At 39.1% G+C, this 23,517-nt stretch overlaps 8 protein-coding genes across 8 annotated transcripts; 6 read left to right on the forward strand and 2 right to left on the reverse strand. All coding sequences in view use genetic code 12, as the record gives it.

The window, feature by feature from the left end:
• On the forward strand, positions 1-3,081 carry PFK26 (Pfk26p; the record flags this gene model as incomplete). The annotated part of the gene is made up of 1 exon (XM_051813721.1): positions 1-3,081. One exon carries the CDS (start codon positions 1-3, stop codon positions 3,079-3,081), a length of 3,081 nt encoding a protein of 1,026 aa, XP_051672703.1.
• A 1,076-nt stretch (positions 3,082-4,157) lies between these two features.
• CANMA_001725 (MFS transporter) lies at positions 4,158-5,822 on the forward strand (the record flags this gene model as incomplete). The annotated part of the gene is made up of 1 exon (XM_051813722.1): positions 4,158-5,822. The coding sequence occupies one exon, from the start codon at positions 4,158-4,160 to the stop codon at positions 5,820-5,822; it is 1,665 nt and encodes a 554-aa protein (XP_051672704.1).
• Positions 5,823-7,512: 1,690 nt separating this feature from the next.
• Positions 7,513-9,006, forward strand: ZWF1 (glucose-6-phosphate dehydrogenase; the record flags this gene model as incomplete). The annotated part of the gene is made up of 1 exon (XM_051813723.1): positions 7,513-9,006. The coding sequence occupies one exon, from the start codon at positions 7,513-7,515 to the stop codon at positions 9,004-9,006; it is 1,494 nt and encodes a 497-aa protein (XP_051672705.1).
• Positions 9,007-10,990: 1,984 nt separating this feature from the next.
• Positions 10,991-12,493, forward strand: CANMA_001727 (putative protein kinase; the record flags this gene model as incomplete). The annotated part of the gene is made up of 1 exon (XM_051813724.1): positions 10,991-12,493. One exon carries the CDS (start codon positions 10,991-10,993, stop codon positions 12,491-12,493), a length of 1,503 nt encoding a protein of 500 aa, XP_051672706.1.
• Positions 12,494-12,506: 13 nt separating this feature from the next.
• Positions 12,507-14,336, reverse strand: CANMA_001728 (uncharacterized protein; the record flags this gene model as incomplete). Its single annotated transcript, XM_051813726.1, has 1 exon — positions 12,507-14,336. The coding sequence occupies one exon, from the start codon at positions 14,334-14,336 to the stop codon at positions 12,507-12,509; it is 1,830 nt and encodes a 609-aa protein (XP_051672707.1).
• A 238-nt stretch (positions 14,337-14,574) lies between these two features.
• Positions 14,575-16,764, reverse strand: ERG7 (lanosterol synthase; the record flags this gene model as incomplete). Its single annotated transcript, XM_051813727.1, has 1 exon — positions 14,575-16,764. One exon carries the CDS (start codon positions 16,762-16,764, stop codon positions 14,575-14,577), a length of 2,190 nt encoding a protein of 729 aa, XP_051672708.1.
• Positions 16,765-17,281: 517 nt separating this feature from the next.
• Positions 17,282-20,824, forward strand: UTP22 (rRNA-processing protein; the record flags this gene model as incomplete). Its single annotated transcript, XM_051813728.1, has 1 exon — positions 17,282-20,824. One exon carries the CDS (start codon positions 17,282-17,284, stop codon positions 20,822-20,824), a length of 3,543 nt encoding a protein of 1,180 aa, XP_051672709.1.
• Positions 20,825-21,115: 291 nt separating this feature from the next.
• HEX3 (SUMO-targeted ubiquitin ligase complex subunit) lies at positions 21,116-22,573 on the forward strand (the record flags this gene model as incomplete). The annotated part of the gene is made up of 1 exon (XM_051813729.1): positions 21,116-22,573. The coding sequence occupies one exon, from the start codon at positions 21,116-21,118 to the stop codon at positions 22,571-22,573; it is 1,458 nt and encodes a 485-aa protein (XP_051672710.1).
• Positions 22,574-23,517: the final 944 nt, after the last annotated feature.

Genomic DNA, 23,517 nt, shown 5'->3' on the forward strand with positions numbered 1-23,517 from the left:
ATGTCATCAAGGATGAACAACCCAAACAACCAGCATCATGAATCTATTCGCAATTTGATTGCATCTAACTTTAAACAACCTAGCCAGTCTCCAAAATCAGAGGCTCGATCCGATGAGTCAAACCAAAGCACCTCAGTAGCAACACCGACGGGACCACACTCGCCATCGAACCCTAATCGCAGAAAATCGCATTCAATAAGTAATGCCGAATTGTCTCGACAGAATTCGAATTCAAAGAAAGTGTCATTTTCCAACTTGCAGTCGGCAAACTCGTCACCAGTCACTAATCAATCTTCCTCTTCATCATCCAGCGGATCAATAGATAATTCAGAAAATGAGAATAGTGATGACGAGGGACAGAAGCGTGAAGCTCCTCGATCTAAGTACAATATTGGTGATGTTGTGTTGCGTCGGCCAGATTTTAAAGGATCAGGTAGCAAACTGAAAGTGAGTAGAGGCGCTGATTATTTTCAACCGCAAAATCATGCTACACTTATGCCTAGCGTAACCCCTTCTCCATCTAGTGTGTCACCAAGCGTATCTACGACTTCATTGAACAAAAGAATAGGTGCAAGGAACAGGTATAGTTATGGTGGTGAGAAATTAGCATTGACAAAGTCATTAGACTCTCAACTACTAGAACCTTCGGAATCAAACAACTCAACCAATTCATTTTTGCCGGAGTTTAATAACAGACCTTTAACCGATACGCCTTTTGTCTCGTACGTTGGATCACCCATCACCAGGGAGCAATCCAATGGTGAGGATTACGATAATCAAGCTGAGAATGGTATAGATCTGATTCACAAGTCCAAAAATATTTCTCATTTAAACTTGACAGACTTGGCTGATAACCAGTCCCTGTCTGAGACGGAGTCATTGAGGCAAGCAAGAAATTCTGCCGCGCATGTCGCAGCGTCGATGGTTGGTACACAATCCACGAGTGTCAAATCAGATATTAGAAGACCTTCTTATCAACCAACGGATCCAGAAGCAGAAATCAAAGTTCCGCATTCCCATTTAGCTGTTGAAGGAAAGGGAGCAAGGCCAAAGCAAGCTGCCTCCATTCCCGAAGACACAAAGAAAGAGGAGGAAGAAGAGCAAGGGCATGAGCAAGGGAAAGAGCAAGGGCAAAAGCAAAATCAGACGCAGACGCTAGAGCAAAGGCAAAAACAGACGCATACGCAGACAAAACTTGATGACAGGGAAAAGAGGCTTTTGGAAATTGAAATGGAACAGGAGAAGCAAAAACAGGCTGACAAGAAGGCAGAAATTAATTTGACCAAGGACTTTTCACACTTGTTAAAAGATGTTCCACCACACATGAAAGAGCAATTTGAAAAAACTCCATCCATTGAGCAATTGAAAAACTTGCTCTTAACTACTAAGCCACCAATCACCTCAAGGAAAACGTACACTTTAAACATTCCAGGTCAAACAAAATCAAAGACCTCGCCGGATGGTAAAATTGCATCTGTCGATGTTGGGTCGAAACTAGTCATTGTGATGGTTGGACTACCCGCAAGAGGAAAGTCTTATATCACCAACAAGCTTACACGATACCTTAACTGGCTTCAGCATGATTGCCGGGTGTTTAACGTTGGTAATACCAGACGTAAGAGCAAATTGAATGCTGGACCTGAGCAGAATCCGTTGCCTGATTCTCATCCGAATTCCGAGGTTCAATCACCTGTTCAAGGAGCTGTTGGTAGCAGTAGTGGTGTTGGTGAGATGAACAAGCAAAGTGCCGCATCTAAAGCAAAGACCCGTGAACATGACGCTTCTTTTTTTAACCCAGATAATAAGGCTAGTACAGCTTTGAGAGAAAAGTGGGCTATGGATACATTGGATATGTTGTTGGACTATGTTATTAGCGGACCCGGCTCGGTTGGTATATTTGACGCCACAAATTCTACCAAGCTGAGAAGAAAGAAGGTTCTCAAGAAGATCCAGGAAAGAAGTAATGGTGAGTTAAAGGTATTGTTCTTGGAAAGCATTTGCAGTGATCCTGCAATTATTGAAAGCAACATTCGTTTGAAATTGAGTGGACCCGACTACAAAAATATGGACCCAGAAGTTGCATTGAAAGATTTTGTTGGTAGACTACATAATTATGAAAAGGCGTATGAAAGTATTGATGACGAAGAAGAACAGATTCCTGGGTTTCAATATGTAAAGATGATTGACGTGGGGAAAAAGGTGGTCAGTTTCAACATTCAGGGCTTTCTTTCTTCGCAAACAGTTTACTTTTTGCTCAACTTCAACCTTTGCGAACGTCAAATTTGGCTTACTCGTCATGGTGAAAGTAGAGACAATGTTAGTGGTAGGATTGGAGGGGATTCTCATTTAACAAGACGTGGAAAGAAGTTTGCCAAGGCATTAGCTACGTTCATGAACTTTCAACGTGAAGAGTTTAGAAAGCAGCAGTTGGAAAGATTTTCCACCCGCTTGGAACTCAAGTATAATTCAATGTTTAATGCCGATGACGTTGCTGCAATACCCAACGAGCCTAACTTTTGTGTTTGGACGTCGATGATGCATCGTGCTGTGGAGTCAGGTGTGTACTTCAATGAGCAGGTGTATTCGGTTAAGCAAATGCGTATGTTGAACGAGATAGGTGCAGGAAAGTGTGAGGGCATGACTTATGAAGAAATACAAGAGAAGTATCCAAGGGAATTCGAGCTGAGGTTGGAAAACAAGTTGAGTTATCGATATCCTGGTGTTGGTGGTGAAAGTTACTTGGATGTATTGACTCGTTTGCGTCCATTGATCACTGAAATTGAACGTACGACAGATCACCTCCTCATTATTAGTCACCGTGTTGTGCTTCGTATCCTCATTGGTTATTTCCTCAATTTGCAACCATCGGATATTGTTCAACTAGATGTTCCACTTCATTCGTTATATAAATTAGAGACTAATCCTTATGGAACCAAGTATGCTTTATACACATATAGGGAAGATATGGATTGGTTTGTTGAAACTAAACCAGAAAATCAGAAGAATGTGCAGGAAATGGGATTAGCATTCAATGAAAAGAGGTTTTCCATTGTGCCTACGGTTCCGAAAAAGTCGATTTGATGAACTTCGGAAGCTAAGCGCTGGTGTTTATAGAGGGTATAAGAGAAAGAGAAAGAGAGAATGTGTTTGTGTTTATTTCCTTTGAATGAAAAACCGTTGTTTTATTTTTGCTCAGAGTCTTAGTAATACAAAAAGTTACTAAAACTCGGACAAAAACATACATTTTTCATTACTTTTGTGTAAACTTCGGGTACAATCCAAAAACAGTAATTAGTTCGGTGTTTTGATTTCTTTTACGCGCAATTTGATATTTTTTTATGACTGGGGGTTTTAAAATAATGCGCTCATGACAAACAGTATTCATTGCCGCGTATTTGTAATCTTATCTTCAACGTAAATGTACATCATGCATATGTAGAAGTGTTCAGTTTGTTTTTTTTTTTTGCGAATGACTCGGGGAGGAGCAGTTGAAAAGATCGGGTTAAAGAGTATAGTGTAAAAGCTTAAACTTATACGGCCATAAGTTTAAAAAAAAATAAAAGACTATTGCTTTTGACTATCCAGTGGAAACCTAAAACAAACTTCAAAGAGTTTAATCGGATTGTTCTATGACATTTTTGATCATATGTAATAGTATCTTGTACCCCTTCTCCACTAAACCCTCTGTTCAAACATTGGCATATGTACGCAGGACCCTATGTGTAAGGAAAGAGAAAGCAAAAGAGATAGTAAACGTTAGTCAAGCTAGTCTCATTTTCTTTTGCAGTGAGTGTTCTATAGTTTGCAGCAAAAATGAATTCTCCAACATTTTTTTGCTCAACTAGGCTTAGCATAAAGTAAGAGAGAGAGAGAGTGTGTGTGTGTGTGTGTTTTAAAAGGCTACACAAAAAAAAGAAAAAAAATTTGTAATTGCGATTGAGACATGCTCAATGAAGTAATACCGAAACTGCAACAAAACCCAACTCATCAGTTGTCTTGCATTAGTAATTATATACGCTTTTGAAACAGGGCACAGCAAAGATGGAAGAGAAGTATATAAGAGGAGCTAAATCCTCCTGAAAAGAAGACATTTAAACCTAAGGTTTTAGAGAGACTATATCAAACCTTCAGATAACAAGCAATTTCCTTTTTTAAAAATGTCAGATTTTATACGAGATAGTTTTGGCGGTAGATTAATATACCATTTATCGAGGCACAAGTATTTCAGATACCCTGAAGAAGAAGAAGATTATATCATTCCCGAGAAATATTTGGTGGATACCAAATCAGACATTCAATGTTTACCCAAAGAGGAGCTTGATGGTGATGATGCTAGTGCTTCTTTGTCATCTAGTTCCAGCATTAGCGGGAAAACCGTGATACCAGAGGACAAATACAACAACTACATTTTTGTTGAATGGGATGGTGATGAGGATCCGGAAGATCCACGTAATTGGAATCTTTTCAAAAAGGGGTTTTTCATATTTGAAGTGGCATTTTTAACCACGTCGGTTTACATGGCATCTGCAGTCTATACTCCCGGGTTACAACAACTCCAAGATGAACTTTCAGTAGGTAGAGTGGTTGGTACATTGGGGGTGTTTACATTTGTTCTTGGTTATGGTATTGGACCTATTCTATGGTCACCCATTTCGGAAAATGCTGCCGTTGGAAGATCATCGATTTATGCATTGACGTTGTTGGTTTTTGTTATTTTGCAAATCCCCACTGCTTTGGTGGACAACATTGCTGGGTTCTGTATTCTTCGGTTTTTGGGTGGATTTTTTGCTAGTCCTTGTTTGGCAACAGGTGGGGCCAGTGTTGGAGAAGTGACAAAGTATTGGAATTTCCCCTTGTCGTTGGCTCTTTGGAGTATTGGTGCTGTATGTGGGCCTAGCTTGGGTCCATTCTTTGGAGCAATCTTATCAGTGAAGGCGGGATGGAGATGGAGTTTTTGGTTTATAATGATTGTGTCTGGCTTTTCCCTAGCAATGTTGACGTTCTTCTTACCTGAGACCTACGCACCCACATTACTTGCAAGAAAAGCTAAACGTTTGAGAGCCAAAACTGGTAATAATCGAATTACTACTATGGGACTATTGGAAAATGAAGAAAGAACAGTGCATCAAATAATGATTGAAGCTCTTTGGCGTCCTATCGAAGTCACTATATTGGAACCGGTGGTGTTGTTGATTGATATATACATTGCCATGGTTTACAGTGTGCTTTATTTGTTTTTCGAGGTGCTTCCCATTTATTTTGTTGAAGTTAGAGGGTTCACCACTATTGAGTTGGGTTTGACATATTTGGCAATTATTATTGGTGTATTGGTTGCTGTGTCCATATATCTTCCGATAATCCACCACCAATTCACCAAACCAATTTTGAATAATGAGACGGTCTATCCAGAAGTATTTATACCAATTGCTATAGGTGGCGGGTGTTTGTTTGCATCTGGTTTATTCATATTCGGGTGGTCGGCAACCACGTATACACATTGGATAGGACCACTTTTTGGAGTTGCAATAACAACTGCTGGTACTTTTTTGATGTTTCAAACGTTATTCAATTATATGGGTGCGTCGTTCAAATTGGAGTATCTTGCATCAGTTTTTGCTTCGAATGATTTGGTTAGATCCACCATTGCTTCTGTTTTCCCGATTTTTGGTGCTGCCTTGTTTAACAATTTAAAAATTGATAAATTCCCTGTGGCTTGGGGCTCAAGTGTTTTAGGGTTTATTGGTACTGCAATGATTGCCATACCAGTATTGTTTTATATAAATGGACCAAAGTTGAGAGCAAGATCAAAGTATGCCAAGTGATGAATTGATATGAAGAGGTTTGATTTACAATATTGATAGAGATAGATATATCGATAGAGAGAGAGGGGTGTGTGGTGAGTTAGTTAGTTAGTTAGTTAGTTAGTTAGTTATATTACATACGTTTTACGAATTCATAATTTTTACTTCTTTATCTTCTTTTTTTTTGCATTTATCTTACTACAAATTGTCATGTGTAGTTGTAATTTCGACTTTTACTCATCATGAAGCATATGTTCCCACACAAACACACACACAGGGGAAAATAAAATTGAAAAGAAAGCCAGTTTTTAGCTGTTTACAGTTTTAAACTTTGAAGAATCATAAGAAAGTGGTAGGTCTCTCTCTCCTTTCATGCGATAATTGTGAAGTGGGGAACGAGGTCCCTTTTTTCCTCTTGTCCATTTGAGAGAGACAGACAGAAGAGAGTAAAACCTTCCCCGTCTTTCGGACAAACGAGAAAAACAAACAAACAAAAGAAAAAAACGGTCGGACGGTCGGGCGAACGAAGAGCGAGAAAAATGAATAATTAAAGCGATATTCACGTGACTTATCATCATTTATGAGAGAGGATGATGAGACACGGACTCAAGATTTGAATCTGAAATGTATTTGGAGTAGCAATTGGAGTAGTCTATTAAAAAGTTCATCATTCAGAAGCAGCCGTACATTAATCATAGTGTACTGTTATTGAATTGGTCTTCTAGAGTAACCTTGACTTACAAAAGAGAGAGAGAGTAGGGTTGGGTAATTTTGTTGAGTAAATTTTATTTTTGATTGATCTCGCCGATGAAGAGAGATTTTGTTCAAATAGCACAAAAATGGTTGAAGAAGCGATAGTACATAGTAACCTTTCTACCTCAGTGGTACTAAGATTGACGATACATGGAGATATAAAAGTATCTATGTGTAAAGCATGTCATAAGGACATAAGGGGGATTAGTGCTTTTAAAAACAAGTAAACTTTTTTGGGCCAAGTGCAGATCACCTTTTCCTACCCTCTCAAATGGTACAACAGTCTCTTCAAGGCACGACTGTACTGTCTCAATACAGTACTGAGAATCCTATACAATTCTAATCCAATCTCTTTTATTTCCAACTTAAACAACTACAAAACAACTACAAAACAACTACAAAACAACTACAGAACACTTACTAAAAAAAGACCAAAGTATATTTTGATGATATATATACTCGGTTAATTGAATGTTTGATTAGTTATGTAAATGTAAAAAAAAGACGGAAAAACGATTATTTATTTATTTTAATCAAACACAAAAACTAAAATTCAACAAACCAATATTGTTTAACTCTCCCTCTTTCTCTCTCTTTGACTTTATCAAAATATAGAAAAGCAAAAAAAAAAAAAATAATTGGGATAGAAGGGAAAAAGAGAGAGGGAAGAACAAAAGAAATTGATTGCTTTTTCCTTTAAATATAAAACACAATATATTTAAAATTCAATTTTTTATTTCATCACAATTCTTCTTCTTCTTCTTCTTCTTCTTCTTTCTCCAATTAACACTACTTCTAGTACTACCTGAGAGGTGTATCTATATCAATTGATCTAAATACTTACAACTATACACCATTTTCACATCAATTGCCATCAACACTGCATTCAATTGATTCCAACACATATACACGCATACCCTACATTACACTACACAGCAACAGCAACAGCAACAGCACAATGACTGCCTTTGGAAAACACTTTACCATTGTTGTCTTTGGAGCAAGTGGTGACTTGGCCGCTAAAAAGACTTTTCCTGCTTTATTTGGATTGTTTAGGGAAAAGCAAATGAGTCATGATGTACAAATTATAGGTTACGCTAGATCGGATTTGCTGGAAGATAAATTTCACGAAAAGATTTCTCAACATTTTAAAGGGGGCGATGAACAAACCAAAAAGGACTTTTTAAAACTTACCTCATATGTAAGGGGTCAGTACGATACTGACGAAGGTTACCAGAAATTGGAAAAGAGATTCCAAGAGTATGAAAAGGAACATGGTGTTGACAAACCACAAAGGTTGTTTTACTTGGCATTGCCACCTTCTCAATTCACTGAAGTTTGTGAACAAATTAAAAAGAATGACTACGCCAAAGACGGAATTATTAGGGTTGTCATTGAAAAGCCTTTTGGACACGACTTGGAATCAGCAAGAGAACTTCAAAAGTCAATTGCTCCTTTATTTACTGAAGATGAAATTTATAGAATTGATCACTATTTGGGTAAAGAAATGGTCAAGAATTTATTAGTCTTGAGGTTTGGTAATGAAATTTTCAGTGGTGTTTGGAACAAAAACTTTATTTCATCCATACAAATTAGTTTTAAGGAACCTTTTGGAACTGAAGGAAGAGGTGGCTACTTTGATAATATTGGTATTATTAGGGATGTTATGCAAAACCACTTGTTGCAAGTTTTAACTTTGTTGACTATGGAAAGACCAGTTTCTTTTGATCCAGAAGCAGTTAGAGACGAGAAAGTTAAGGTATTGAAAGCATTTGATTCCATAAACTACAAAGACGTAATTGTTGGCCAGTACGGTAAGTCTGAAGACGGTAAAAAGCCAGCTTATGTTGACGATGAAACCGTTTCCAAGGATTCAAAGTGTATCACTTATTGTGCTTTCCCCATCAACATTCATAATGAGAGATGGGATGGTGTACCAATCGTTTTGAGAGCCGGTAAAGCCTTGGATGAAGGTAAAGTTGAAATCAGAATCCAGTTTAAACCAGTTGCTAAAGGTATGTTTAAAGATATCCTGAGAAACGAATTGGTCATTAGAATCCAACCTGACGAAGCAATTTACTTGAAGATCAACTCAAAGATTCCAGGTGTATCAACTCAAACCTCCTTGACTGATTTGGACTTGACTTATTCCAAGCGTTATTCGAAGGATTTCTGGATTCCAGAAGCTTATGAATCTTTACTCAGAGATGTGTTCCAAGGAAATCATGCCAATTTCGTTAGAGATGATGAATTGGATGTTTCATGGAAATTGTTCACGCCGTTATTGGAAGCACTTGAAAGTGACAAGAATTTGAAATTGGACATATACCCATACGGTTCAAAAGGTCCAAAATCTTTGAGACAATACTTGATTAACCATGGCTACGTATTTGATACACCAGGTACTTATCAATGGCCATTGACTGAACCTGATGTAAAGGGTAAGATTTGAGGAGATAGAGCATTTCTTTGTTTATATATATATATATATGTAGTGTGGTAGTATTTTAACAACGACACATTTTTGACCTCCTTTGGTTGACAATTCTAGTGGATGTAGCTGTATTTTTAGAGAACGCATTGCCCTCGGGTTATGAAAAGCATAGTGGTTGAGGCTGATCTTGTTTCAGCAACTTGGAACAGTGACAATTTTACGTGGTAGAGAGACTCATTATTGGCTTTTAATTTTCTGGTAAATAAACCTTAGTAATTTATTCTCAAAATATCTGATGAATTTAGGTATTGACCCAGGACAAACTACTAGATGTGCATAACAATTGATGAGAGTAATAGGATGGCAAGTAATCATTTTGCAACACTTTCAGTGAAAGTCGTGTACATTAGGTTAAATTGATAAATGTGTCTGGCAACACAAGTGATTCGATACACAACCAAGTGTTGTCAATTTCAGCATTTTGTCAGACATGCTATGCATAAAGGGAAGAGCTGTACAATTCTCGGTGCTTTTTTATGTCTTCTTTAGATGTTGTTCAGATGTTGCTTTCGTATTCATATAGCTCTATATGCCTTTCACTTAATATACTTACTTACTTTACGAAATATTGAAATTGGTCAATGTTTTAAACTTCTTGGCTTGATTTCGCCTTACCATTAATGAGTGGCAACGCTGAAATCAACTTGGCAAACCCATTTCAATGCAACTTGGTGTGCCAGAGAGATGAACAGGCCCTTTTCTGAAAAAAAGAATATCGCTGTATTGGATCAATGGCTTTGATTTGAAAAGACTCAACTATCAACACATAAAGCAGTTTGTGTCTACAGAGTAAAACTTGGCAAGTAATCTGCAGCTACAATGCTAATCTAAAACACTAAAAACGAACAAACGGTTTAAACCAAACACATGAAAGAAGATCGCTTACAATAATCTCAACGTCGGCTAGCATTGCATTGTTAGTGAATATTTTCAGAAAATTAATCAGACATCCAAAGGAAGGTCATTTCGACGGTCACTGACATACAAAGAATTAGGTTCGAGTCGTATGCTACCGAGGAAACTGCGAATGTTTTGGTACAGTTTTCATCACCTTAATTTCTGAAACTTCCACTTCAACTCAATGCTATAACCAACTGATGATGATATTAGCTTCCCTCTCGCTTCCAATCTGTTTAGCCTCATTACAAGATGGACGCTAGTTCCGACCTTGCAATTGTAACCAACTTCGATAAGCTTTTCCACAAACAAACTAGTTTCCATAAATTTTACGTCTTTGAATTGTTTATCAGAAATGTAGATACTGGCAAGTATAAGCACACAATCCAATCACTACCCCGAAGGAGTAGCGAATTTGAAAAGCAGCATGTAATTGACGTTGTCTGGAATCATAGTCGAGAATCAGACTAGGAAAGAAGTGAACAAAAATTCATCATTTAAACATATCCAAATCGTGCAAAAAAAGTGGAAACCAATTGTAATCTCATTTATGAGTTCTTTTATATACTGGTTGAAATATAGTGATTATGTGGAACTCTATATCCACATATACAATTAAACCTCAACCTTCTTGAGACTGTGCCTCTTGCCCTTCGGTGTATCAAAGCTTGAGCCTAGATACTTGATGATCAAATGAAATGTTGAGTGAAAGAAAAGAATAAAAGAAAGTAGGAGAGAGAAAACGAGATGTGAAAATTTTTGATGTCTATTTATATTGTCTCCCCAAAAAGAGATGAGAGAAAAAAAAAAAAGAAAAAAAGAAGGAAAAAAAAAACAGCCAAAGATGGTAGCTCCTTTGAAGTCGGTAGCGATACCCTTGTTTAATTTCCTCGCAAATTTTGTGCAATAAAAAGCACACATGGGGGCACACACACTCACACTCATACTTCATCAGTGGAAAATAAGTATAATTAGAACTTTTAACAAAATCCCGCTCCTATTTTTAAACTCCACTTAGAGATTCCCGATGATATAAAGGTAAACTATGGCTGATATTTTTGATATGGACGGGTATGGAACCCCCTTACTGAGTGCGATGAGAAATTTGTCCTTGGAAACTGAATCTATTGAAAATAACCGGACACAAATTTTAAATTACAAGTTAATAGATGAGACACAGTCGGCTTCAGCTCAAAATGAGGATGGACTTGACGTATATGAGGCCACCGACACCATAACTGAAAACCTTCCTGAGAAAACAAAGCCAATACACATCAAGCGTCGAAGTGGCAGCCAATCACAACATCCACTGCTACTTCCCAGGCCACGTCGCAGATCATCAATAGTGTCATCATATGAAGTGAAGATCCAGGAGGATTATGTTTCTTCGAGTATCACCGAAGATCACAACCCAAGCCTCCTTATTAGTGATGAAGGAACGTCAACTTACAAACCAAAGCTATCTGACTTTGAGCCTATTAAAGTATTGGGAAAAGGCAGCTATGGCAAAGTACTCCTCGTTAGAGATTTAAGAACAGGACATTTGTTTGCTCAGAAGCAGCTTTTGAAAGCATCGATGATTATAAATAGAGATGAGGATGACCAAGAAGATTCTCCTAAAGACAAGGAGCCGCAAATTAACACCAAAAATTATCAACGAACCTTGAATGAAAAGCAGATTTTGGGAATAGTGCATCACCCCAACATTGTCAAATTGTATTACGCCTTTCAGGACAATAACAAGTTGTATCTCATTTTGGAGTATTTGCAAGGGGGTGAGTTGTTTCACCATTTATCGATGGAAAAGTTTATGACTGAAAAGAACGCTGCATATTACTTGGCTCAATGCAGCTTGGCACTCCATTATTTACACACAAAGGTGAAGGTGATCTATCGAGATTTGAAGCCTGAGAACTGCATGCTCAATGCCCATGGTAACCTTGTATTGACTGATTTTGGTCTTAGCAAGGTTGCATCTGATGACGACAAATTAAACTCAATTACGGGAACGATTCAATACATGGCTCCGGAAGTGATAATGGGAGAAGAATACGACTATGGCGTTGATTGGTGGAGCTTGGGCTGTGTCGCATTTGACCTATTGACTGGAGCTCCACCTTTTACAGGACTGGATCCTGATAAAGTATTGAAGAAGATCAAAAATTCCAAGAAAACCTTGAAATTCCCATTTTATTTGAGCAACGATGCAAAGGACTTTTTACGGAAAATGTTACAAGTGAGTCCTGATAAGCGGTTTAATGTGGATGATGAATGGGAAAAGTACAAGAAGCACAACTTCTTTAGACATATTGATTGGAATTTGTTGGAAAAACTTGATCTGGAGGAAAGTGCAGCTAATGCTGTATTGCCTCCCATTTTACCAATAATTACGGATCCAGTTCTAGCAGAAAACTTTGATGGTGAATTTACTGAAATGGCCTTTACGCCGCAACAAAACAGCCTGTTGTTGAAGGACACTTTCCACATGAAAGATTTCTCCTACATCAATCCAAAATTTATAGACAAGATAAAGTTACACGGTAATTAATAACTCATAGACTTTATATAGACTTATTTATTCGGCCCAATAAAAGTACACCGCAAAACAATAAGGTACATGCAACGGACTCAAGCGCAATAACGATCCTGAAGTCAAGCCTTTTATCATAACTTTGCAAGTAATTCATTGCAAATAGTTTTATCATCACGATAGGCAAAAGAAAAGCGACCAAGTTGCCAAACAGAAGATTGCTCAAGTATAGTCCAATCGTTTGGAAAATAAAAAGCTGCCAGACAACTATATTTAGCTCGTCCAAAAATATCCAGATAGGACTGGTTTCAGTGAGTAATTCGCCGTACTTTAAGAACCACCTATCAACGGCAAAAGGCTGTGCAAGAGGGTACAACGATATATCAAAGTAATACGACAAAAAAGCTTGGAACTCGTAAGCCCTTGAAATCGGTTTGCCCCGGCTTCTCTTTGGATCACTGTAAGTGACATATTCAACCTTGGTACTATTCAAATTATAGTTTGAGAGTTTCAGCTTGAGAAGTGGGAATCTCTCGTTAACGAACTGAAGATTGGAGGTCAGTGGTATGAGATAAGATGAGCCAGCATCTTTTATTTGCAGTGTTCCGCATACAGGTAATAACGGGGGAAACAACCACGACCACCAGTTGATAAATAAAAGCATTCGCAGTCTAAGCAGTGTCGAGTTGCCACTTGTGCTTATCTCACAGCCTGTTTGTGGTCTCTCAAAGGAAATTGCTTTTCCATTCACAACTTTCGAGGCACCTTCAATCGGCAATAGATTTTGTGGGTTTATTTCCAATCTGCATTCATTTGGCAACAAGTTTTCACCAGCTGTCATACTTTGTTCATCATCAAATGAATCATCAATGTTTTCAAAAACGTCTTCCACGTCTGGAAAAAACTGATAGGGATTTGTTTCACTGCTCGTTCTTTCAATGCCCACAACTTTACCCCGCTCAAGCTGTTCCTCGTCTTCGTCCTCCTCGTTGTCATCAAAAGTGGCAATAGCAACAGCCTTTATCAAGTGATATGTATCTTTTGGGGAAACTGAATACAATTTCTGAATTGCTTTAGAATAGGATTCGTTGGGTGGTGTGTACTCTCCCCTATTACGGGGAGGTACATCCATATTGGGCGAAGAAGCTACTTTTGGAAATACCCGAGCCGTATCTTCTTTTATATTGAACTCATTTGGAAGCATTTTGGAACTTATTTTTGTTTTTAATCGGCGGCTACTTGTGTGTGATTTGTCAGATGAAATAGTTGAACGTCGACGCTCTTTGTCATGCGTCTCCACATCAATGTTTTCAGTGACCAAATCGCTCCATATCTGAGTAAGACGACGACATTCTTCGTCCGTTTTTGGTATCACACTTCTCATCTGGTTGAGCCAAGCTTGGTAGTACATTAAAAATTTGTCGTACTTTTGAGAATACCTTTGGGGATCGTAAAAATATATAGTCAAGGAAGGTAGGGTGAACCCACACCAAACCAAACACAATTCAATTGGTTTTAGAACACGATCATATTTTGCTTGTTGGTACCATGCAACGATTGTAAACTTTATAATCTCCTCAAAAATAGGCTGGTAAAACGATTCATATGATGATCTGCCGTTTTGAAATAGCACCAAGTTGTGATGTGCTTGTTGTATGAACAACAAGTAATAGAAAAATTTTGTAAAATAAGCTAGCACTGCAATCGTAACACCCACTGTAACGCTTCCAGCTGCTTTGGCGGGCGCTTCTAATAATGGACCATCTTGTTCCACTCTTTGGTTGATGTAGGTGAAAGTTAAGACTCCAAGAATAAAAACATATAGCACAATAAAAATGATTTTGTAGGACTTTGAATTCATGAAAACTTCAAATTTAGTGGTTATCAACCCAATAAGTCGTCTTTGTTATATCTGGCATAGGCTGTTGCCAATTGATGATGTATTCTAAGTGCAACCGGTAGCAGTGCGATTAGTCATTTACTTTACTCGAGACGTGATTCGTGAGAGGTTCAATGGTAGCGTTAGTAGTGAAGAAGATTTAAAGCACTTTACATTCAAAATCAATACCACTTTGTCATTTCTGTCAAAGACTACCAACTTACTTTTCCTCTTTGCTGCCATTCTTTCTTTTCGCATACAACCCTAGGGCCTTGATTGGGAATAGGAATCTATATGAAGGGTACTCGATAGCACAGCTATGGTTAAACACACCTTCAACATCTTCAAACTTCCACTCACCGGTAGGCAATTGGCGGTCCATAAGCAACTCAATACCCTTGCGTATAGGTTCGTCGTCGGGGTACTCGGCCAAAATCAATCCTATCAATGCCCATGCAGTTTGAACCACAAGTGATTTTTCGCCATTGACATAAGTATGTGTTTCACACGATTTCATTGATTCTGACCACCCACCATCTGCCAATTGTTTGGATATAAGAAAATCGCACCCCTTTCTTACTGGGTCTGAGTTTGCATAATTTAACCCTACGCTATTGAAAGCTTCAAGTGCAAACATCGACGCATAGGTATAACAGATTCCCCAGCAGCCATACCACGATCCATCTATTTTGCTTTGTGCCCCTTCAATATATTGCATCGCACTATCGATGGTCTTCTGAATCACCTCCGGCTTATAGTCGGGATAATATTTGTGAAAATATGTAAGACCCAAGACTGAAGAGTCTGTGCATTCGACATACGGGTATTCTACCATGATGTTGTTGAAAACTTCAGCTGGATTCAATTTCTCCAACAAAACTGTCGACTTGATTCCCTCATAAGTAGAAAACAGGCCATATTCCCAATCACCGACATTTTGTATTTGCAACAAAACTTCAACGGCATCATAAAGGTTATCGTCTTTAATCACATCTTTGATGTCCTTAAATCTTTCATCGTTTCTCACCATTATTATCGCCTTCATCGCCTCTGCAGTACAGTCGCTCACCGTGTACCCTTGGTCTTTAGTACTGAAGGGCCAAGCTCCTTTTCTTCTGTCTCTAAAGCTGCCACTAAGGCAATTTTCGGTAAATTGAGATCTAACCAAGAAAAGGTAAGACTTTCTAATCATGTCGTGGTACCTTTCGTCATCCACCAATCCAGACATGAAGAAGTACTGAACCATAAATGCAGCATCCCAAACTTGAACCCCGTTTGTTCCCATCACGGTCATACCTTGAGGGCCATGGAATAACACATCATTCATCCTACGTTGCAATCCAAGTAAGTTTTTGGACTTGGGGCCCTCTCGGTGGTAAGTAACCACCATGTTCATGGCGAAACTGACAGGTGCAATACACAAATAATCAGTATTTTGATACTCCTTCTCTATCAAATCATAGACTTTTGCATTGACCCAATTCAACAACCACCTGGGCCGGATTTTTTCCCATTTGCTCAAGACAAAATTGGCACAATCGAGGACTTTAGTGTGGGGGTAGTACAAATCCACACCACAAACATTGTTTCTGTTTGCTCCAAAATCAATTGATTCATACGGCAACTGATTGGGCAAATAAATTTCATTCCTTATTTCCTCCAATGTTGGGTCTAGCTTACATGTCACCTTATTAGCCAGTAAATAACCTAAAGGTAAATATATCGCTCTTGTGTGTACCCACCACCTTCCAGGATGAATTGGTATACTATAAGGTAAGGTCCATAGCTCGGGTGGGGCTGGGTTGACTCCTTCCCAATCGTATAAATTCAATACTGCCAACCATGCTTTACCCCAGTGTGGGTTTCTGATCGCCCCACCCAAGCGGTGCAATGTTTTTCTAGCTTTAACCATGACTGGATGATCTGGGGCTAATCCCAACAACCGAAGACACAAATAGTTCATTGTTGTTCCAAAACAGGTAGACTTATCAACTGAATGTAAACCCCATCCACCATCCACCGGGTTTGCGGTGTTGACAATGTACCTTATCATCTCCAATTTGTATGGTTCGGGGATTGGGTTCTTGCAAAAATAATTTGCTGCAACATATCCGATTGTCATAAACATAGGTCCCTTGTATTGGCAGGGAAATATTCCGTTTTCCAATTGTAAAAGTTGAAGAAAGTCAGCACCCTTTTTCAATGCTTCCGTGGGTGTTTCGATTGTCGTTTCTGGCGGGGGTATAAAATCGGGAGATTTTAAAAGCCATTGCACATATGTTGACTGTGGTTCTTTCTCTTTCTCCTCTGGTACTAGGTAATGCCATGTTTCTCTGCCTATAGGATCTGTTCTTAATCTCCATCTAGACGAGTCTGTCTTTGGCAAGTTTAGCTCCTCTGAATAATACATGTTTTAGGTATACTTTGCTAAAAAGAAAATAGCAGTAAAGTCAACGACGCAAGTCAATGGTAATCACACCAAGGGTGGAGAGACTTTTTCAACAACAGCTATACGAGAAAGTAATCGTATATAGCGCGAGGTCAGATGGTAGCGATTTGAAGGTCGTGTGAAGCTCAGTTTAGTATTCTATGGTTCACCTGAATCTTCCTTATATAAGTTCAAAAAAGCTGTCTAATTTAAATAGTCTCTTAAATTAACCTATGGTGAAGAGATTGTATCTAACTGTCAAAGTAAATCGAATAAGTTTCAGCCAATTACAACTCACTTAAATGAGTGGAGCCCACTTAGACACAAGTTATCTTTTGAAGAGAATTGAGAGAAGAGAAGACAAAAGAGAAGAGAAGAAGAGAAAAAAAAAAGTTTCTGAAGAAGACGTGCAAATAATTTTCACTCTGTCTAGCCAAAAGGTGGATACTATTCATCCTGACATTAGAAATATTTTATTAAAAGCTTCAACTCCCATAGAATGGTTAAGAGGAAGTCTGATAATGCTGAAGGTGCAAAAGTTAAAGTTGCAAAAGTGGGCATATCTGAAGATACCACAGGCCAAGCAGCAGTGGAAGTAGATGCCGGGAATAACCATAATGGCCATCTTCTCGAGGATCTCGACCATACCAATATTGAAAAAGACGATATTGGTGACCAAGAAGAGGAAGATAGTGGTAGTGAAGATAGTGTTGATGATGAACCACGTCATTCAAACGTCTCAAGAAAACAAAAATCACAACTTACAGCACAGGATATACAAGTAGCACGAGAGACAGCAGAACTTTTCAAATCTAATATCTTCAAGCTTCAAATAGATGAGCTCATGAAAGAAGTGAAAGTCAAGAAAAGCCACGAAGAGATCATGGAGAAAGTATTGCATAGGTTACATGACTTAATAAAAGAAATTCCACCAGCAGAGAATTTAACCTTGCAAGAAGCGGAGGGTTTGTTTAGTCACAAGAAAGTAGCTATACCTTTTCCCGATCCAAAACCCACGAATGTCAAGTATTCTTTTTCATACGGACCGCCGGAGGATTTATCATTAGTTGGATCGTACGGATTGAAAACTGGGATTAACCAGGGCCTGTCAATTGACATTGCTTTAACGATGCCACGGGCAATTTTTCAACCAAAGGACTATTTGAACTATAGAGCATTGCACAAGAGGGCGTTTTACTTAGCCTATCTAGCTGAACATTTAATTCCGTTGACTAAAAAAAACAACCTACCAGTCAAAATCACCTACTCATATTTCAATGAAGATGTGTTGTGTCCTATTTTGCATATTGAAAGTATCCAAACTGAGAACCCGGATGATCTAATCTTTTTCAAGACCAAGTACAAAATTAATCTAATTCCAGCTTTTTCATTCACTATTTTTGATTCTAAGAAACTACTCCCAGATAAGAATTGTATTAGAGTTCAATCTGAAAGTGAGGAGTTGCCTGCCACACCGTTGTACAACTCAAGCATTTTAATGCAAACATCTTACGACTACTATCTCAAATTTTTGTACTCGATGAAAAAGTCTACCGAGTCATTTAAAGACGCATGTATATTAGGAAGATTATGGTTGCAGCAAAGAGGTTTCAACTCAACGCTTAGTGGCGGTGGTTTTGGTCATTTTGAGTTTGCAGTTTTGCTAAGTGCATTATTACATGGTGGCGGTTCAAGCGGAAACAAGATCTTATTACCCGGATTCTCATCTTATCAATTGTTCAAGGGTGCGGTCAAGTACATAGCTACTATGGACCTCAATTCAGGCTACTTGTCCTTTTCATCTGAGATAGGTGCAAATATACCTGCTAAATACAAACCAGATGGTTTCAACGTGCCTACACTTTTTGACAAAAATACAAAGATTAATATTTTGTGGAAAATGACGCCAGCTTCCTATGAGGAGTTAAAAAGTAAAGCAGTTCAAACATTAGATTTACTAAATGACGTGGTCAAAGATAGGTTTGATCCGATATTACTTCAAAAATCAAATTTTGATCTTCTCAAGTTTGATATACTTTTGACAATGAATATTGATGAAAACTCGATCGAAAAGTTTGGTCCGCTAGAGAAGATAAGATTTATAACCTTTGATAACTACATGAGGAACAGGATTTACAATCTTGTAAGAAAAGCCTTGGGTGAAAGAGTGACAATTGTGAGTGTTTGGAAAGACAAGGTCAATAGGTTTTTCTCAATCCATAAAAGGAAACCGACAAACTCATCTCAGAGCTGGGTCGTGGGCTTACAATTAAACCCCGATGAGTGTGACAAAGTAGTTACTAAGGGTCCAGATAGTGAAGACAAGGAGAAAGGAGCCACATTCAGGTCATTTTGGGGCACAAGGGCTTCTTTGAGACGATTCAAAGATGGATCTGTTCAGCATTGTGTGGTTTGGAGTTTGGGTGACAGGGAGCCTATAGCCGTTTCGATCATTAAATACGTCTTGGATTTACATATTCTGACTGATGTGGCACAATCGATAAATACGGAATGTGGATTGTACGAGAAAAAGCTTCCACTTTCATTACTATCCACTACATCAAATCAAGTTGTCCACGCTTTGTCGAGCTATACAGTTTTGCGAAACTCGTTCGATAACATGAGCAAGGCTTTAATCAATTTGGAGTTGCCAATAAGTATCAAGTCAATATTGCCTGCTTCATCTTCATTGCGGTACACATCATTGCTACAACCCGTTCCTTTTGCTGTCTCCAACCCTGATTATTGGAACGATTGTGTGGTCCAGTTTGAAATTTCCAGCAGATGGCCAGATGAGTTGAAGGCTTTGGAGAAGACGAAAACCGCTCTTTTATTAAAAATATCTGAGTTGTTGAGAGCTACTGAGTACAGCGCATTTATTACCCGCGATCATTCGATACCATTCAATGAAGACGTTTGTTTGTTGAATATTTTGACTCCTGACGGCTTTGGTTTTAGGCTCAGGGTGCTTACTGAAAGAGATGAGATTTTGTATCTCAGGGCCGTTAGCAATGCTGACAAACAAAAGCCAATTGCACAGGATGTGTACGTAAAGTTTATTCAAAAGTATCAAGCATCGCTGAAGCATACACGAACTGTTACTCAACTAGCCCAGCATTTCCCGTATTACTCACCCACGGTAAGATTGGTGAAACAGTGGCTAGACTCTCAACTACTTTTGAACCATTTCAATGATGAGTTGGTAGAATTGATTGCGTTGAAGCCCTTCGTTGATCCGGCACCATACTCTATCCCCCACTCAGTCGAGAATGGATTTTTGCAGGTACTTTTCTTTTTGGCCAACTGGAATTGGAGAGACACGCCTCTTATATTGGATGTTGTTAAGAGCACCGCAGAAGTGGACTCCAAGTTAAGCGACAGGTTGACAATCCAGGCTTATAGGGTTATTGAACAAAACTTTAACAAAATTCGTGAAACAGACCCTACCGGAATTAAAACACAATTTTTTGTTGGCTCAAAGGATGATCCTTCGGGGATCTTGTGGTCAAGCAACCTCACTTTACCCATCGCGGCTAGAGTAACAGCACTTGCGAGAGCAGCAACCACGTTATTGACTTCGCGTGGTAACAACGAATCCTTTTTGGATTTGATATTCACCCCCGCACTAAAGGATTATGATTTCATAATGGAAGTGAAATCGCAGAACCTCACCACTTCTTCGGGCATCTTACCTGCCAATGCATTTAAGAATTTGGTGCAACCTTTGACCTCATACCCCGATGACATCTCATCTAAGCGTGATTTTGTTCAAGCTTTTTACGACGATTTGGACAACAAATTTGGGCATGCTATTATCTTTTCCACAAAAAAGTTTACTGGCTTGTGCAAGGACGGTAAGAACGTTATTGGAGGATTGTTTGTTCCTTCTAATTTATCGAAAAAGAAGTTTAGGACCAACTTGGGTATCAATGTGAGGCCTGATGGAGATAAAGATGAGGTGGTTTTGAATAAGGAAGCGATTTTTGATCAGATAAAATTATTGGGCCAGAGTTTAAACTTGGATTTTACGCCAGTGAAGTAATTTTTGTGGTGAAAGGGAGCGAAGGAGCTGTGCTTGTAGTATAGTATCAAACTGAACTGTATTAGTAATGAATTTTATAAATAGATTCCGTATACGTAATTTCTGTAGTCGTAAGGTATGTCACGTGCATTAAAGTTTGATAAAGAGAATAAAAAACAAAAAAGAAATTATCGTTTCGCTTTTCAAAACATTTGAGACAAAGTTATGGCACAGAACGCTAGAAGGCCCAACTAGTGCAAAATTAAGACACGTATACATCGCGAAACCATACTCTGTCAGTATACTACAAACATGTCAGCTATATCGGGAGGTCCTAGTCGAAAAAGGAGAAGAGAAAGCGGTCTGGGACCTGAGATCGTAGATCTTTCTGATGATGACGCCTCGGTGATAGATCTTTCCAATGAAAACAACAGTCTGCAAGGTTTGCCATCGCGACACCCACAACTACGAGTGAGATTCCCTGTAGAGGAAAGCAATCAGCACTGGCAACCACAGGAGAGGTTTCAAATGGAGGAGGATGATAGTGATGATGATATAGAGATATTAGCAGTCAACACAACCAACCCTGAGCCTGTATCCTCAGACACGCGCAGAAGAGCTGACAATATAGAGGAGGCGCAAGATGCCTTCCATATTCCAGATGATACATTTGACAGCAACGATGATTTGGAAATAACCGAGGTACGACAGGGCGGATCACCATTAACGCATATTTTCACACCTTTTGGGCCTGTTCACTATCATCCCGAACACGGTCCAGCTCTGTATGGGAGTGAGCGAGAACAACATCAGGAGGGTGACTTCTTGCCGTTACGTAATGGCAGAAGGCGAACAGGCTTTGTTCCTCTTCCTTATAATACACAAGGTTCTCGTTTGCCTTCGTCTCCCCGCATTATTGGCCCACCACGGCATCAACAACGACCACAAAGAGGACGAGGGAATGTGCAATCCAATGGTCAACACAACACTAATTTACCACAGAATGTGCATCCTGGAAGACAAATTAGACCCAGAGGTCACGGTGGACGTAGACAAACTGTACACCAAGGAGGATCAAGGAGCCACGCTTTTGCATTAGGAGCCATTCCAGATTTTGTGAATCGAGTAAATTTTAATTTCGGGTCCCATGGTGAAAACCATGTATCTGAGTTTTTGCCGCATTTCTTTTTCCCCAACATTTACGGTAGGGGGGACGTGTCACCCGATGACTTTGAAAACAGTATAATGCAGAGGATTGAAGAAGATAATAACAGAGCTGCTGATGCAAGATTGGAAAGAGAATCAAACTACAATCGAAAGTCGATGATGGAGAAGCAAAAACTTGCGGCAGCCGAAAATTCCAAGGGTACTCACACAAGTAAAATCAACTCCGGCGATAACCTCGTTTGCGAGTTGTGCGGTGTTACCTTGGGAGAAGGGGTACCGGAGGATTTCAAGGGGGATCCCAAGTACGATCATAATTTTGCAAAGTATGCTGATCAGTATCGGACACAAGCACCATGGTTTTGCGTGAACCCATTTACAAGCGCAGACCACGACCTAAGCAAAAGGATATTTGCCTCTAAGTGTGGACATACATTCTGTGGGAGGTGTGTCAAGAATATTGGAGGGCGGCCCACAAGAAAAGCAAAGGATTCTCCTTCGGGTTTTACTGTAAAGAATCCAAGCATATATGCACCGACGAAATGTCCTGCAAAAGATTGTGCAAAGAAATTTGTTGCAAAAGCATTTACTGAAGTTTACTTTTAGCAATGCGGGATGATTGTCTTTTAAGTATTTTCCATGATAAATAGGTTTATTAGAATCACCAACACTACTAGATGATGGCGGCTCGTTATCGTGAATAGGTTAAAAAAACTGTAAGTTAAATTGTTCCTGTTAATTGGAAGAGAATAAATCTGATCTGCATTTGGGTTCTCCGAGTATCAGCCGTAGACTTTTGAGCTGATACTGATTTACTTAGGGATACCAAGACTGGGATCCATCTACAAGCTCATCATATTCTAACGACTGCTTAAATCAAGCCAAAGTAAACTTTTGTCCTCAAATTGGAAAAAGTGTGTTACACTAAGAAAGCATGTGCAGTATCCATTTTCGGATATTAACATCCGAGTCAAAACGTTTTTGACATGTCCCGGCTCTTCATGCGGCGTCCAAAACGTTTTGGACTTGGGCAGGGGAGGATAAGGGCTTTTAGGATAGCTCTATCACACTTCAAAGGGGCCGTACCCTACAAGAGGGGGCTGCTTTTGTGTTGTTTCTAATTCAACAGAAGATACGACAGCCTCTTTTGGTATGCTCTCCTGCAATGAGTCTCTAGAAGCAGTTGAGTGTGTCTCCTGTACTAAGTGAACACCCTCTACGTGACCCCGGGAGGAAGGAAGGACTGTTGGTCTGTAGGAACGTAGGAACGTATGACTGTAGCATCGTGTATATGCTGTGAAACGATGGCGTTGCTGAGAAAAAGAGTGTCTGCTAACAGCCGATATTTTTCTTAAGGGGAAAAGCTACACTAGACATAGGACACTGTAGAGAGAGAAGAGACACAGCAGAAAGGTGTCATAAGTCGACATAAGGTGATGCCGTGGCCATTCATATACCGGCGTGCTCTTTTCGGTGTATAAATAGCTAGTTCTTGATTTTTTTTCTCCTAAATAGATGCAAAATATCCACAAAAACTTTTCAGTCCTTCT

This window comes from Candida margitis (assembly GCF_024628925.1).
Source record: "Candida margitis strain CBS 14175 chromosome Unknown scaffold24, whole genome shotgun sequence".
Taxonomy (NCBI): domain Eukaryota; kingdom Fungi; phylum Ascomycota; class Pichiomycetes; order Serinales; family Debaryomycetaceae; genus Lodderomyces; species Lodderomyces margitis.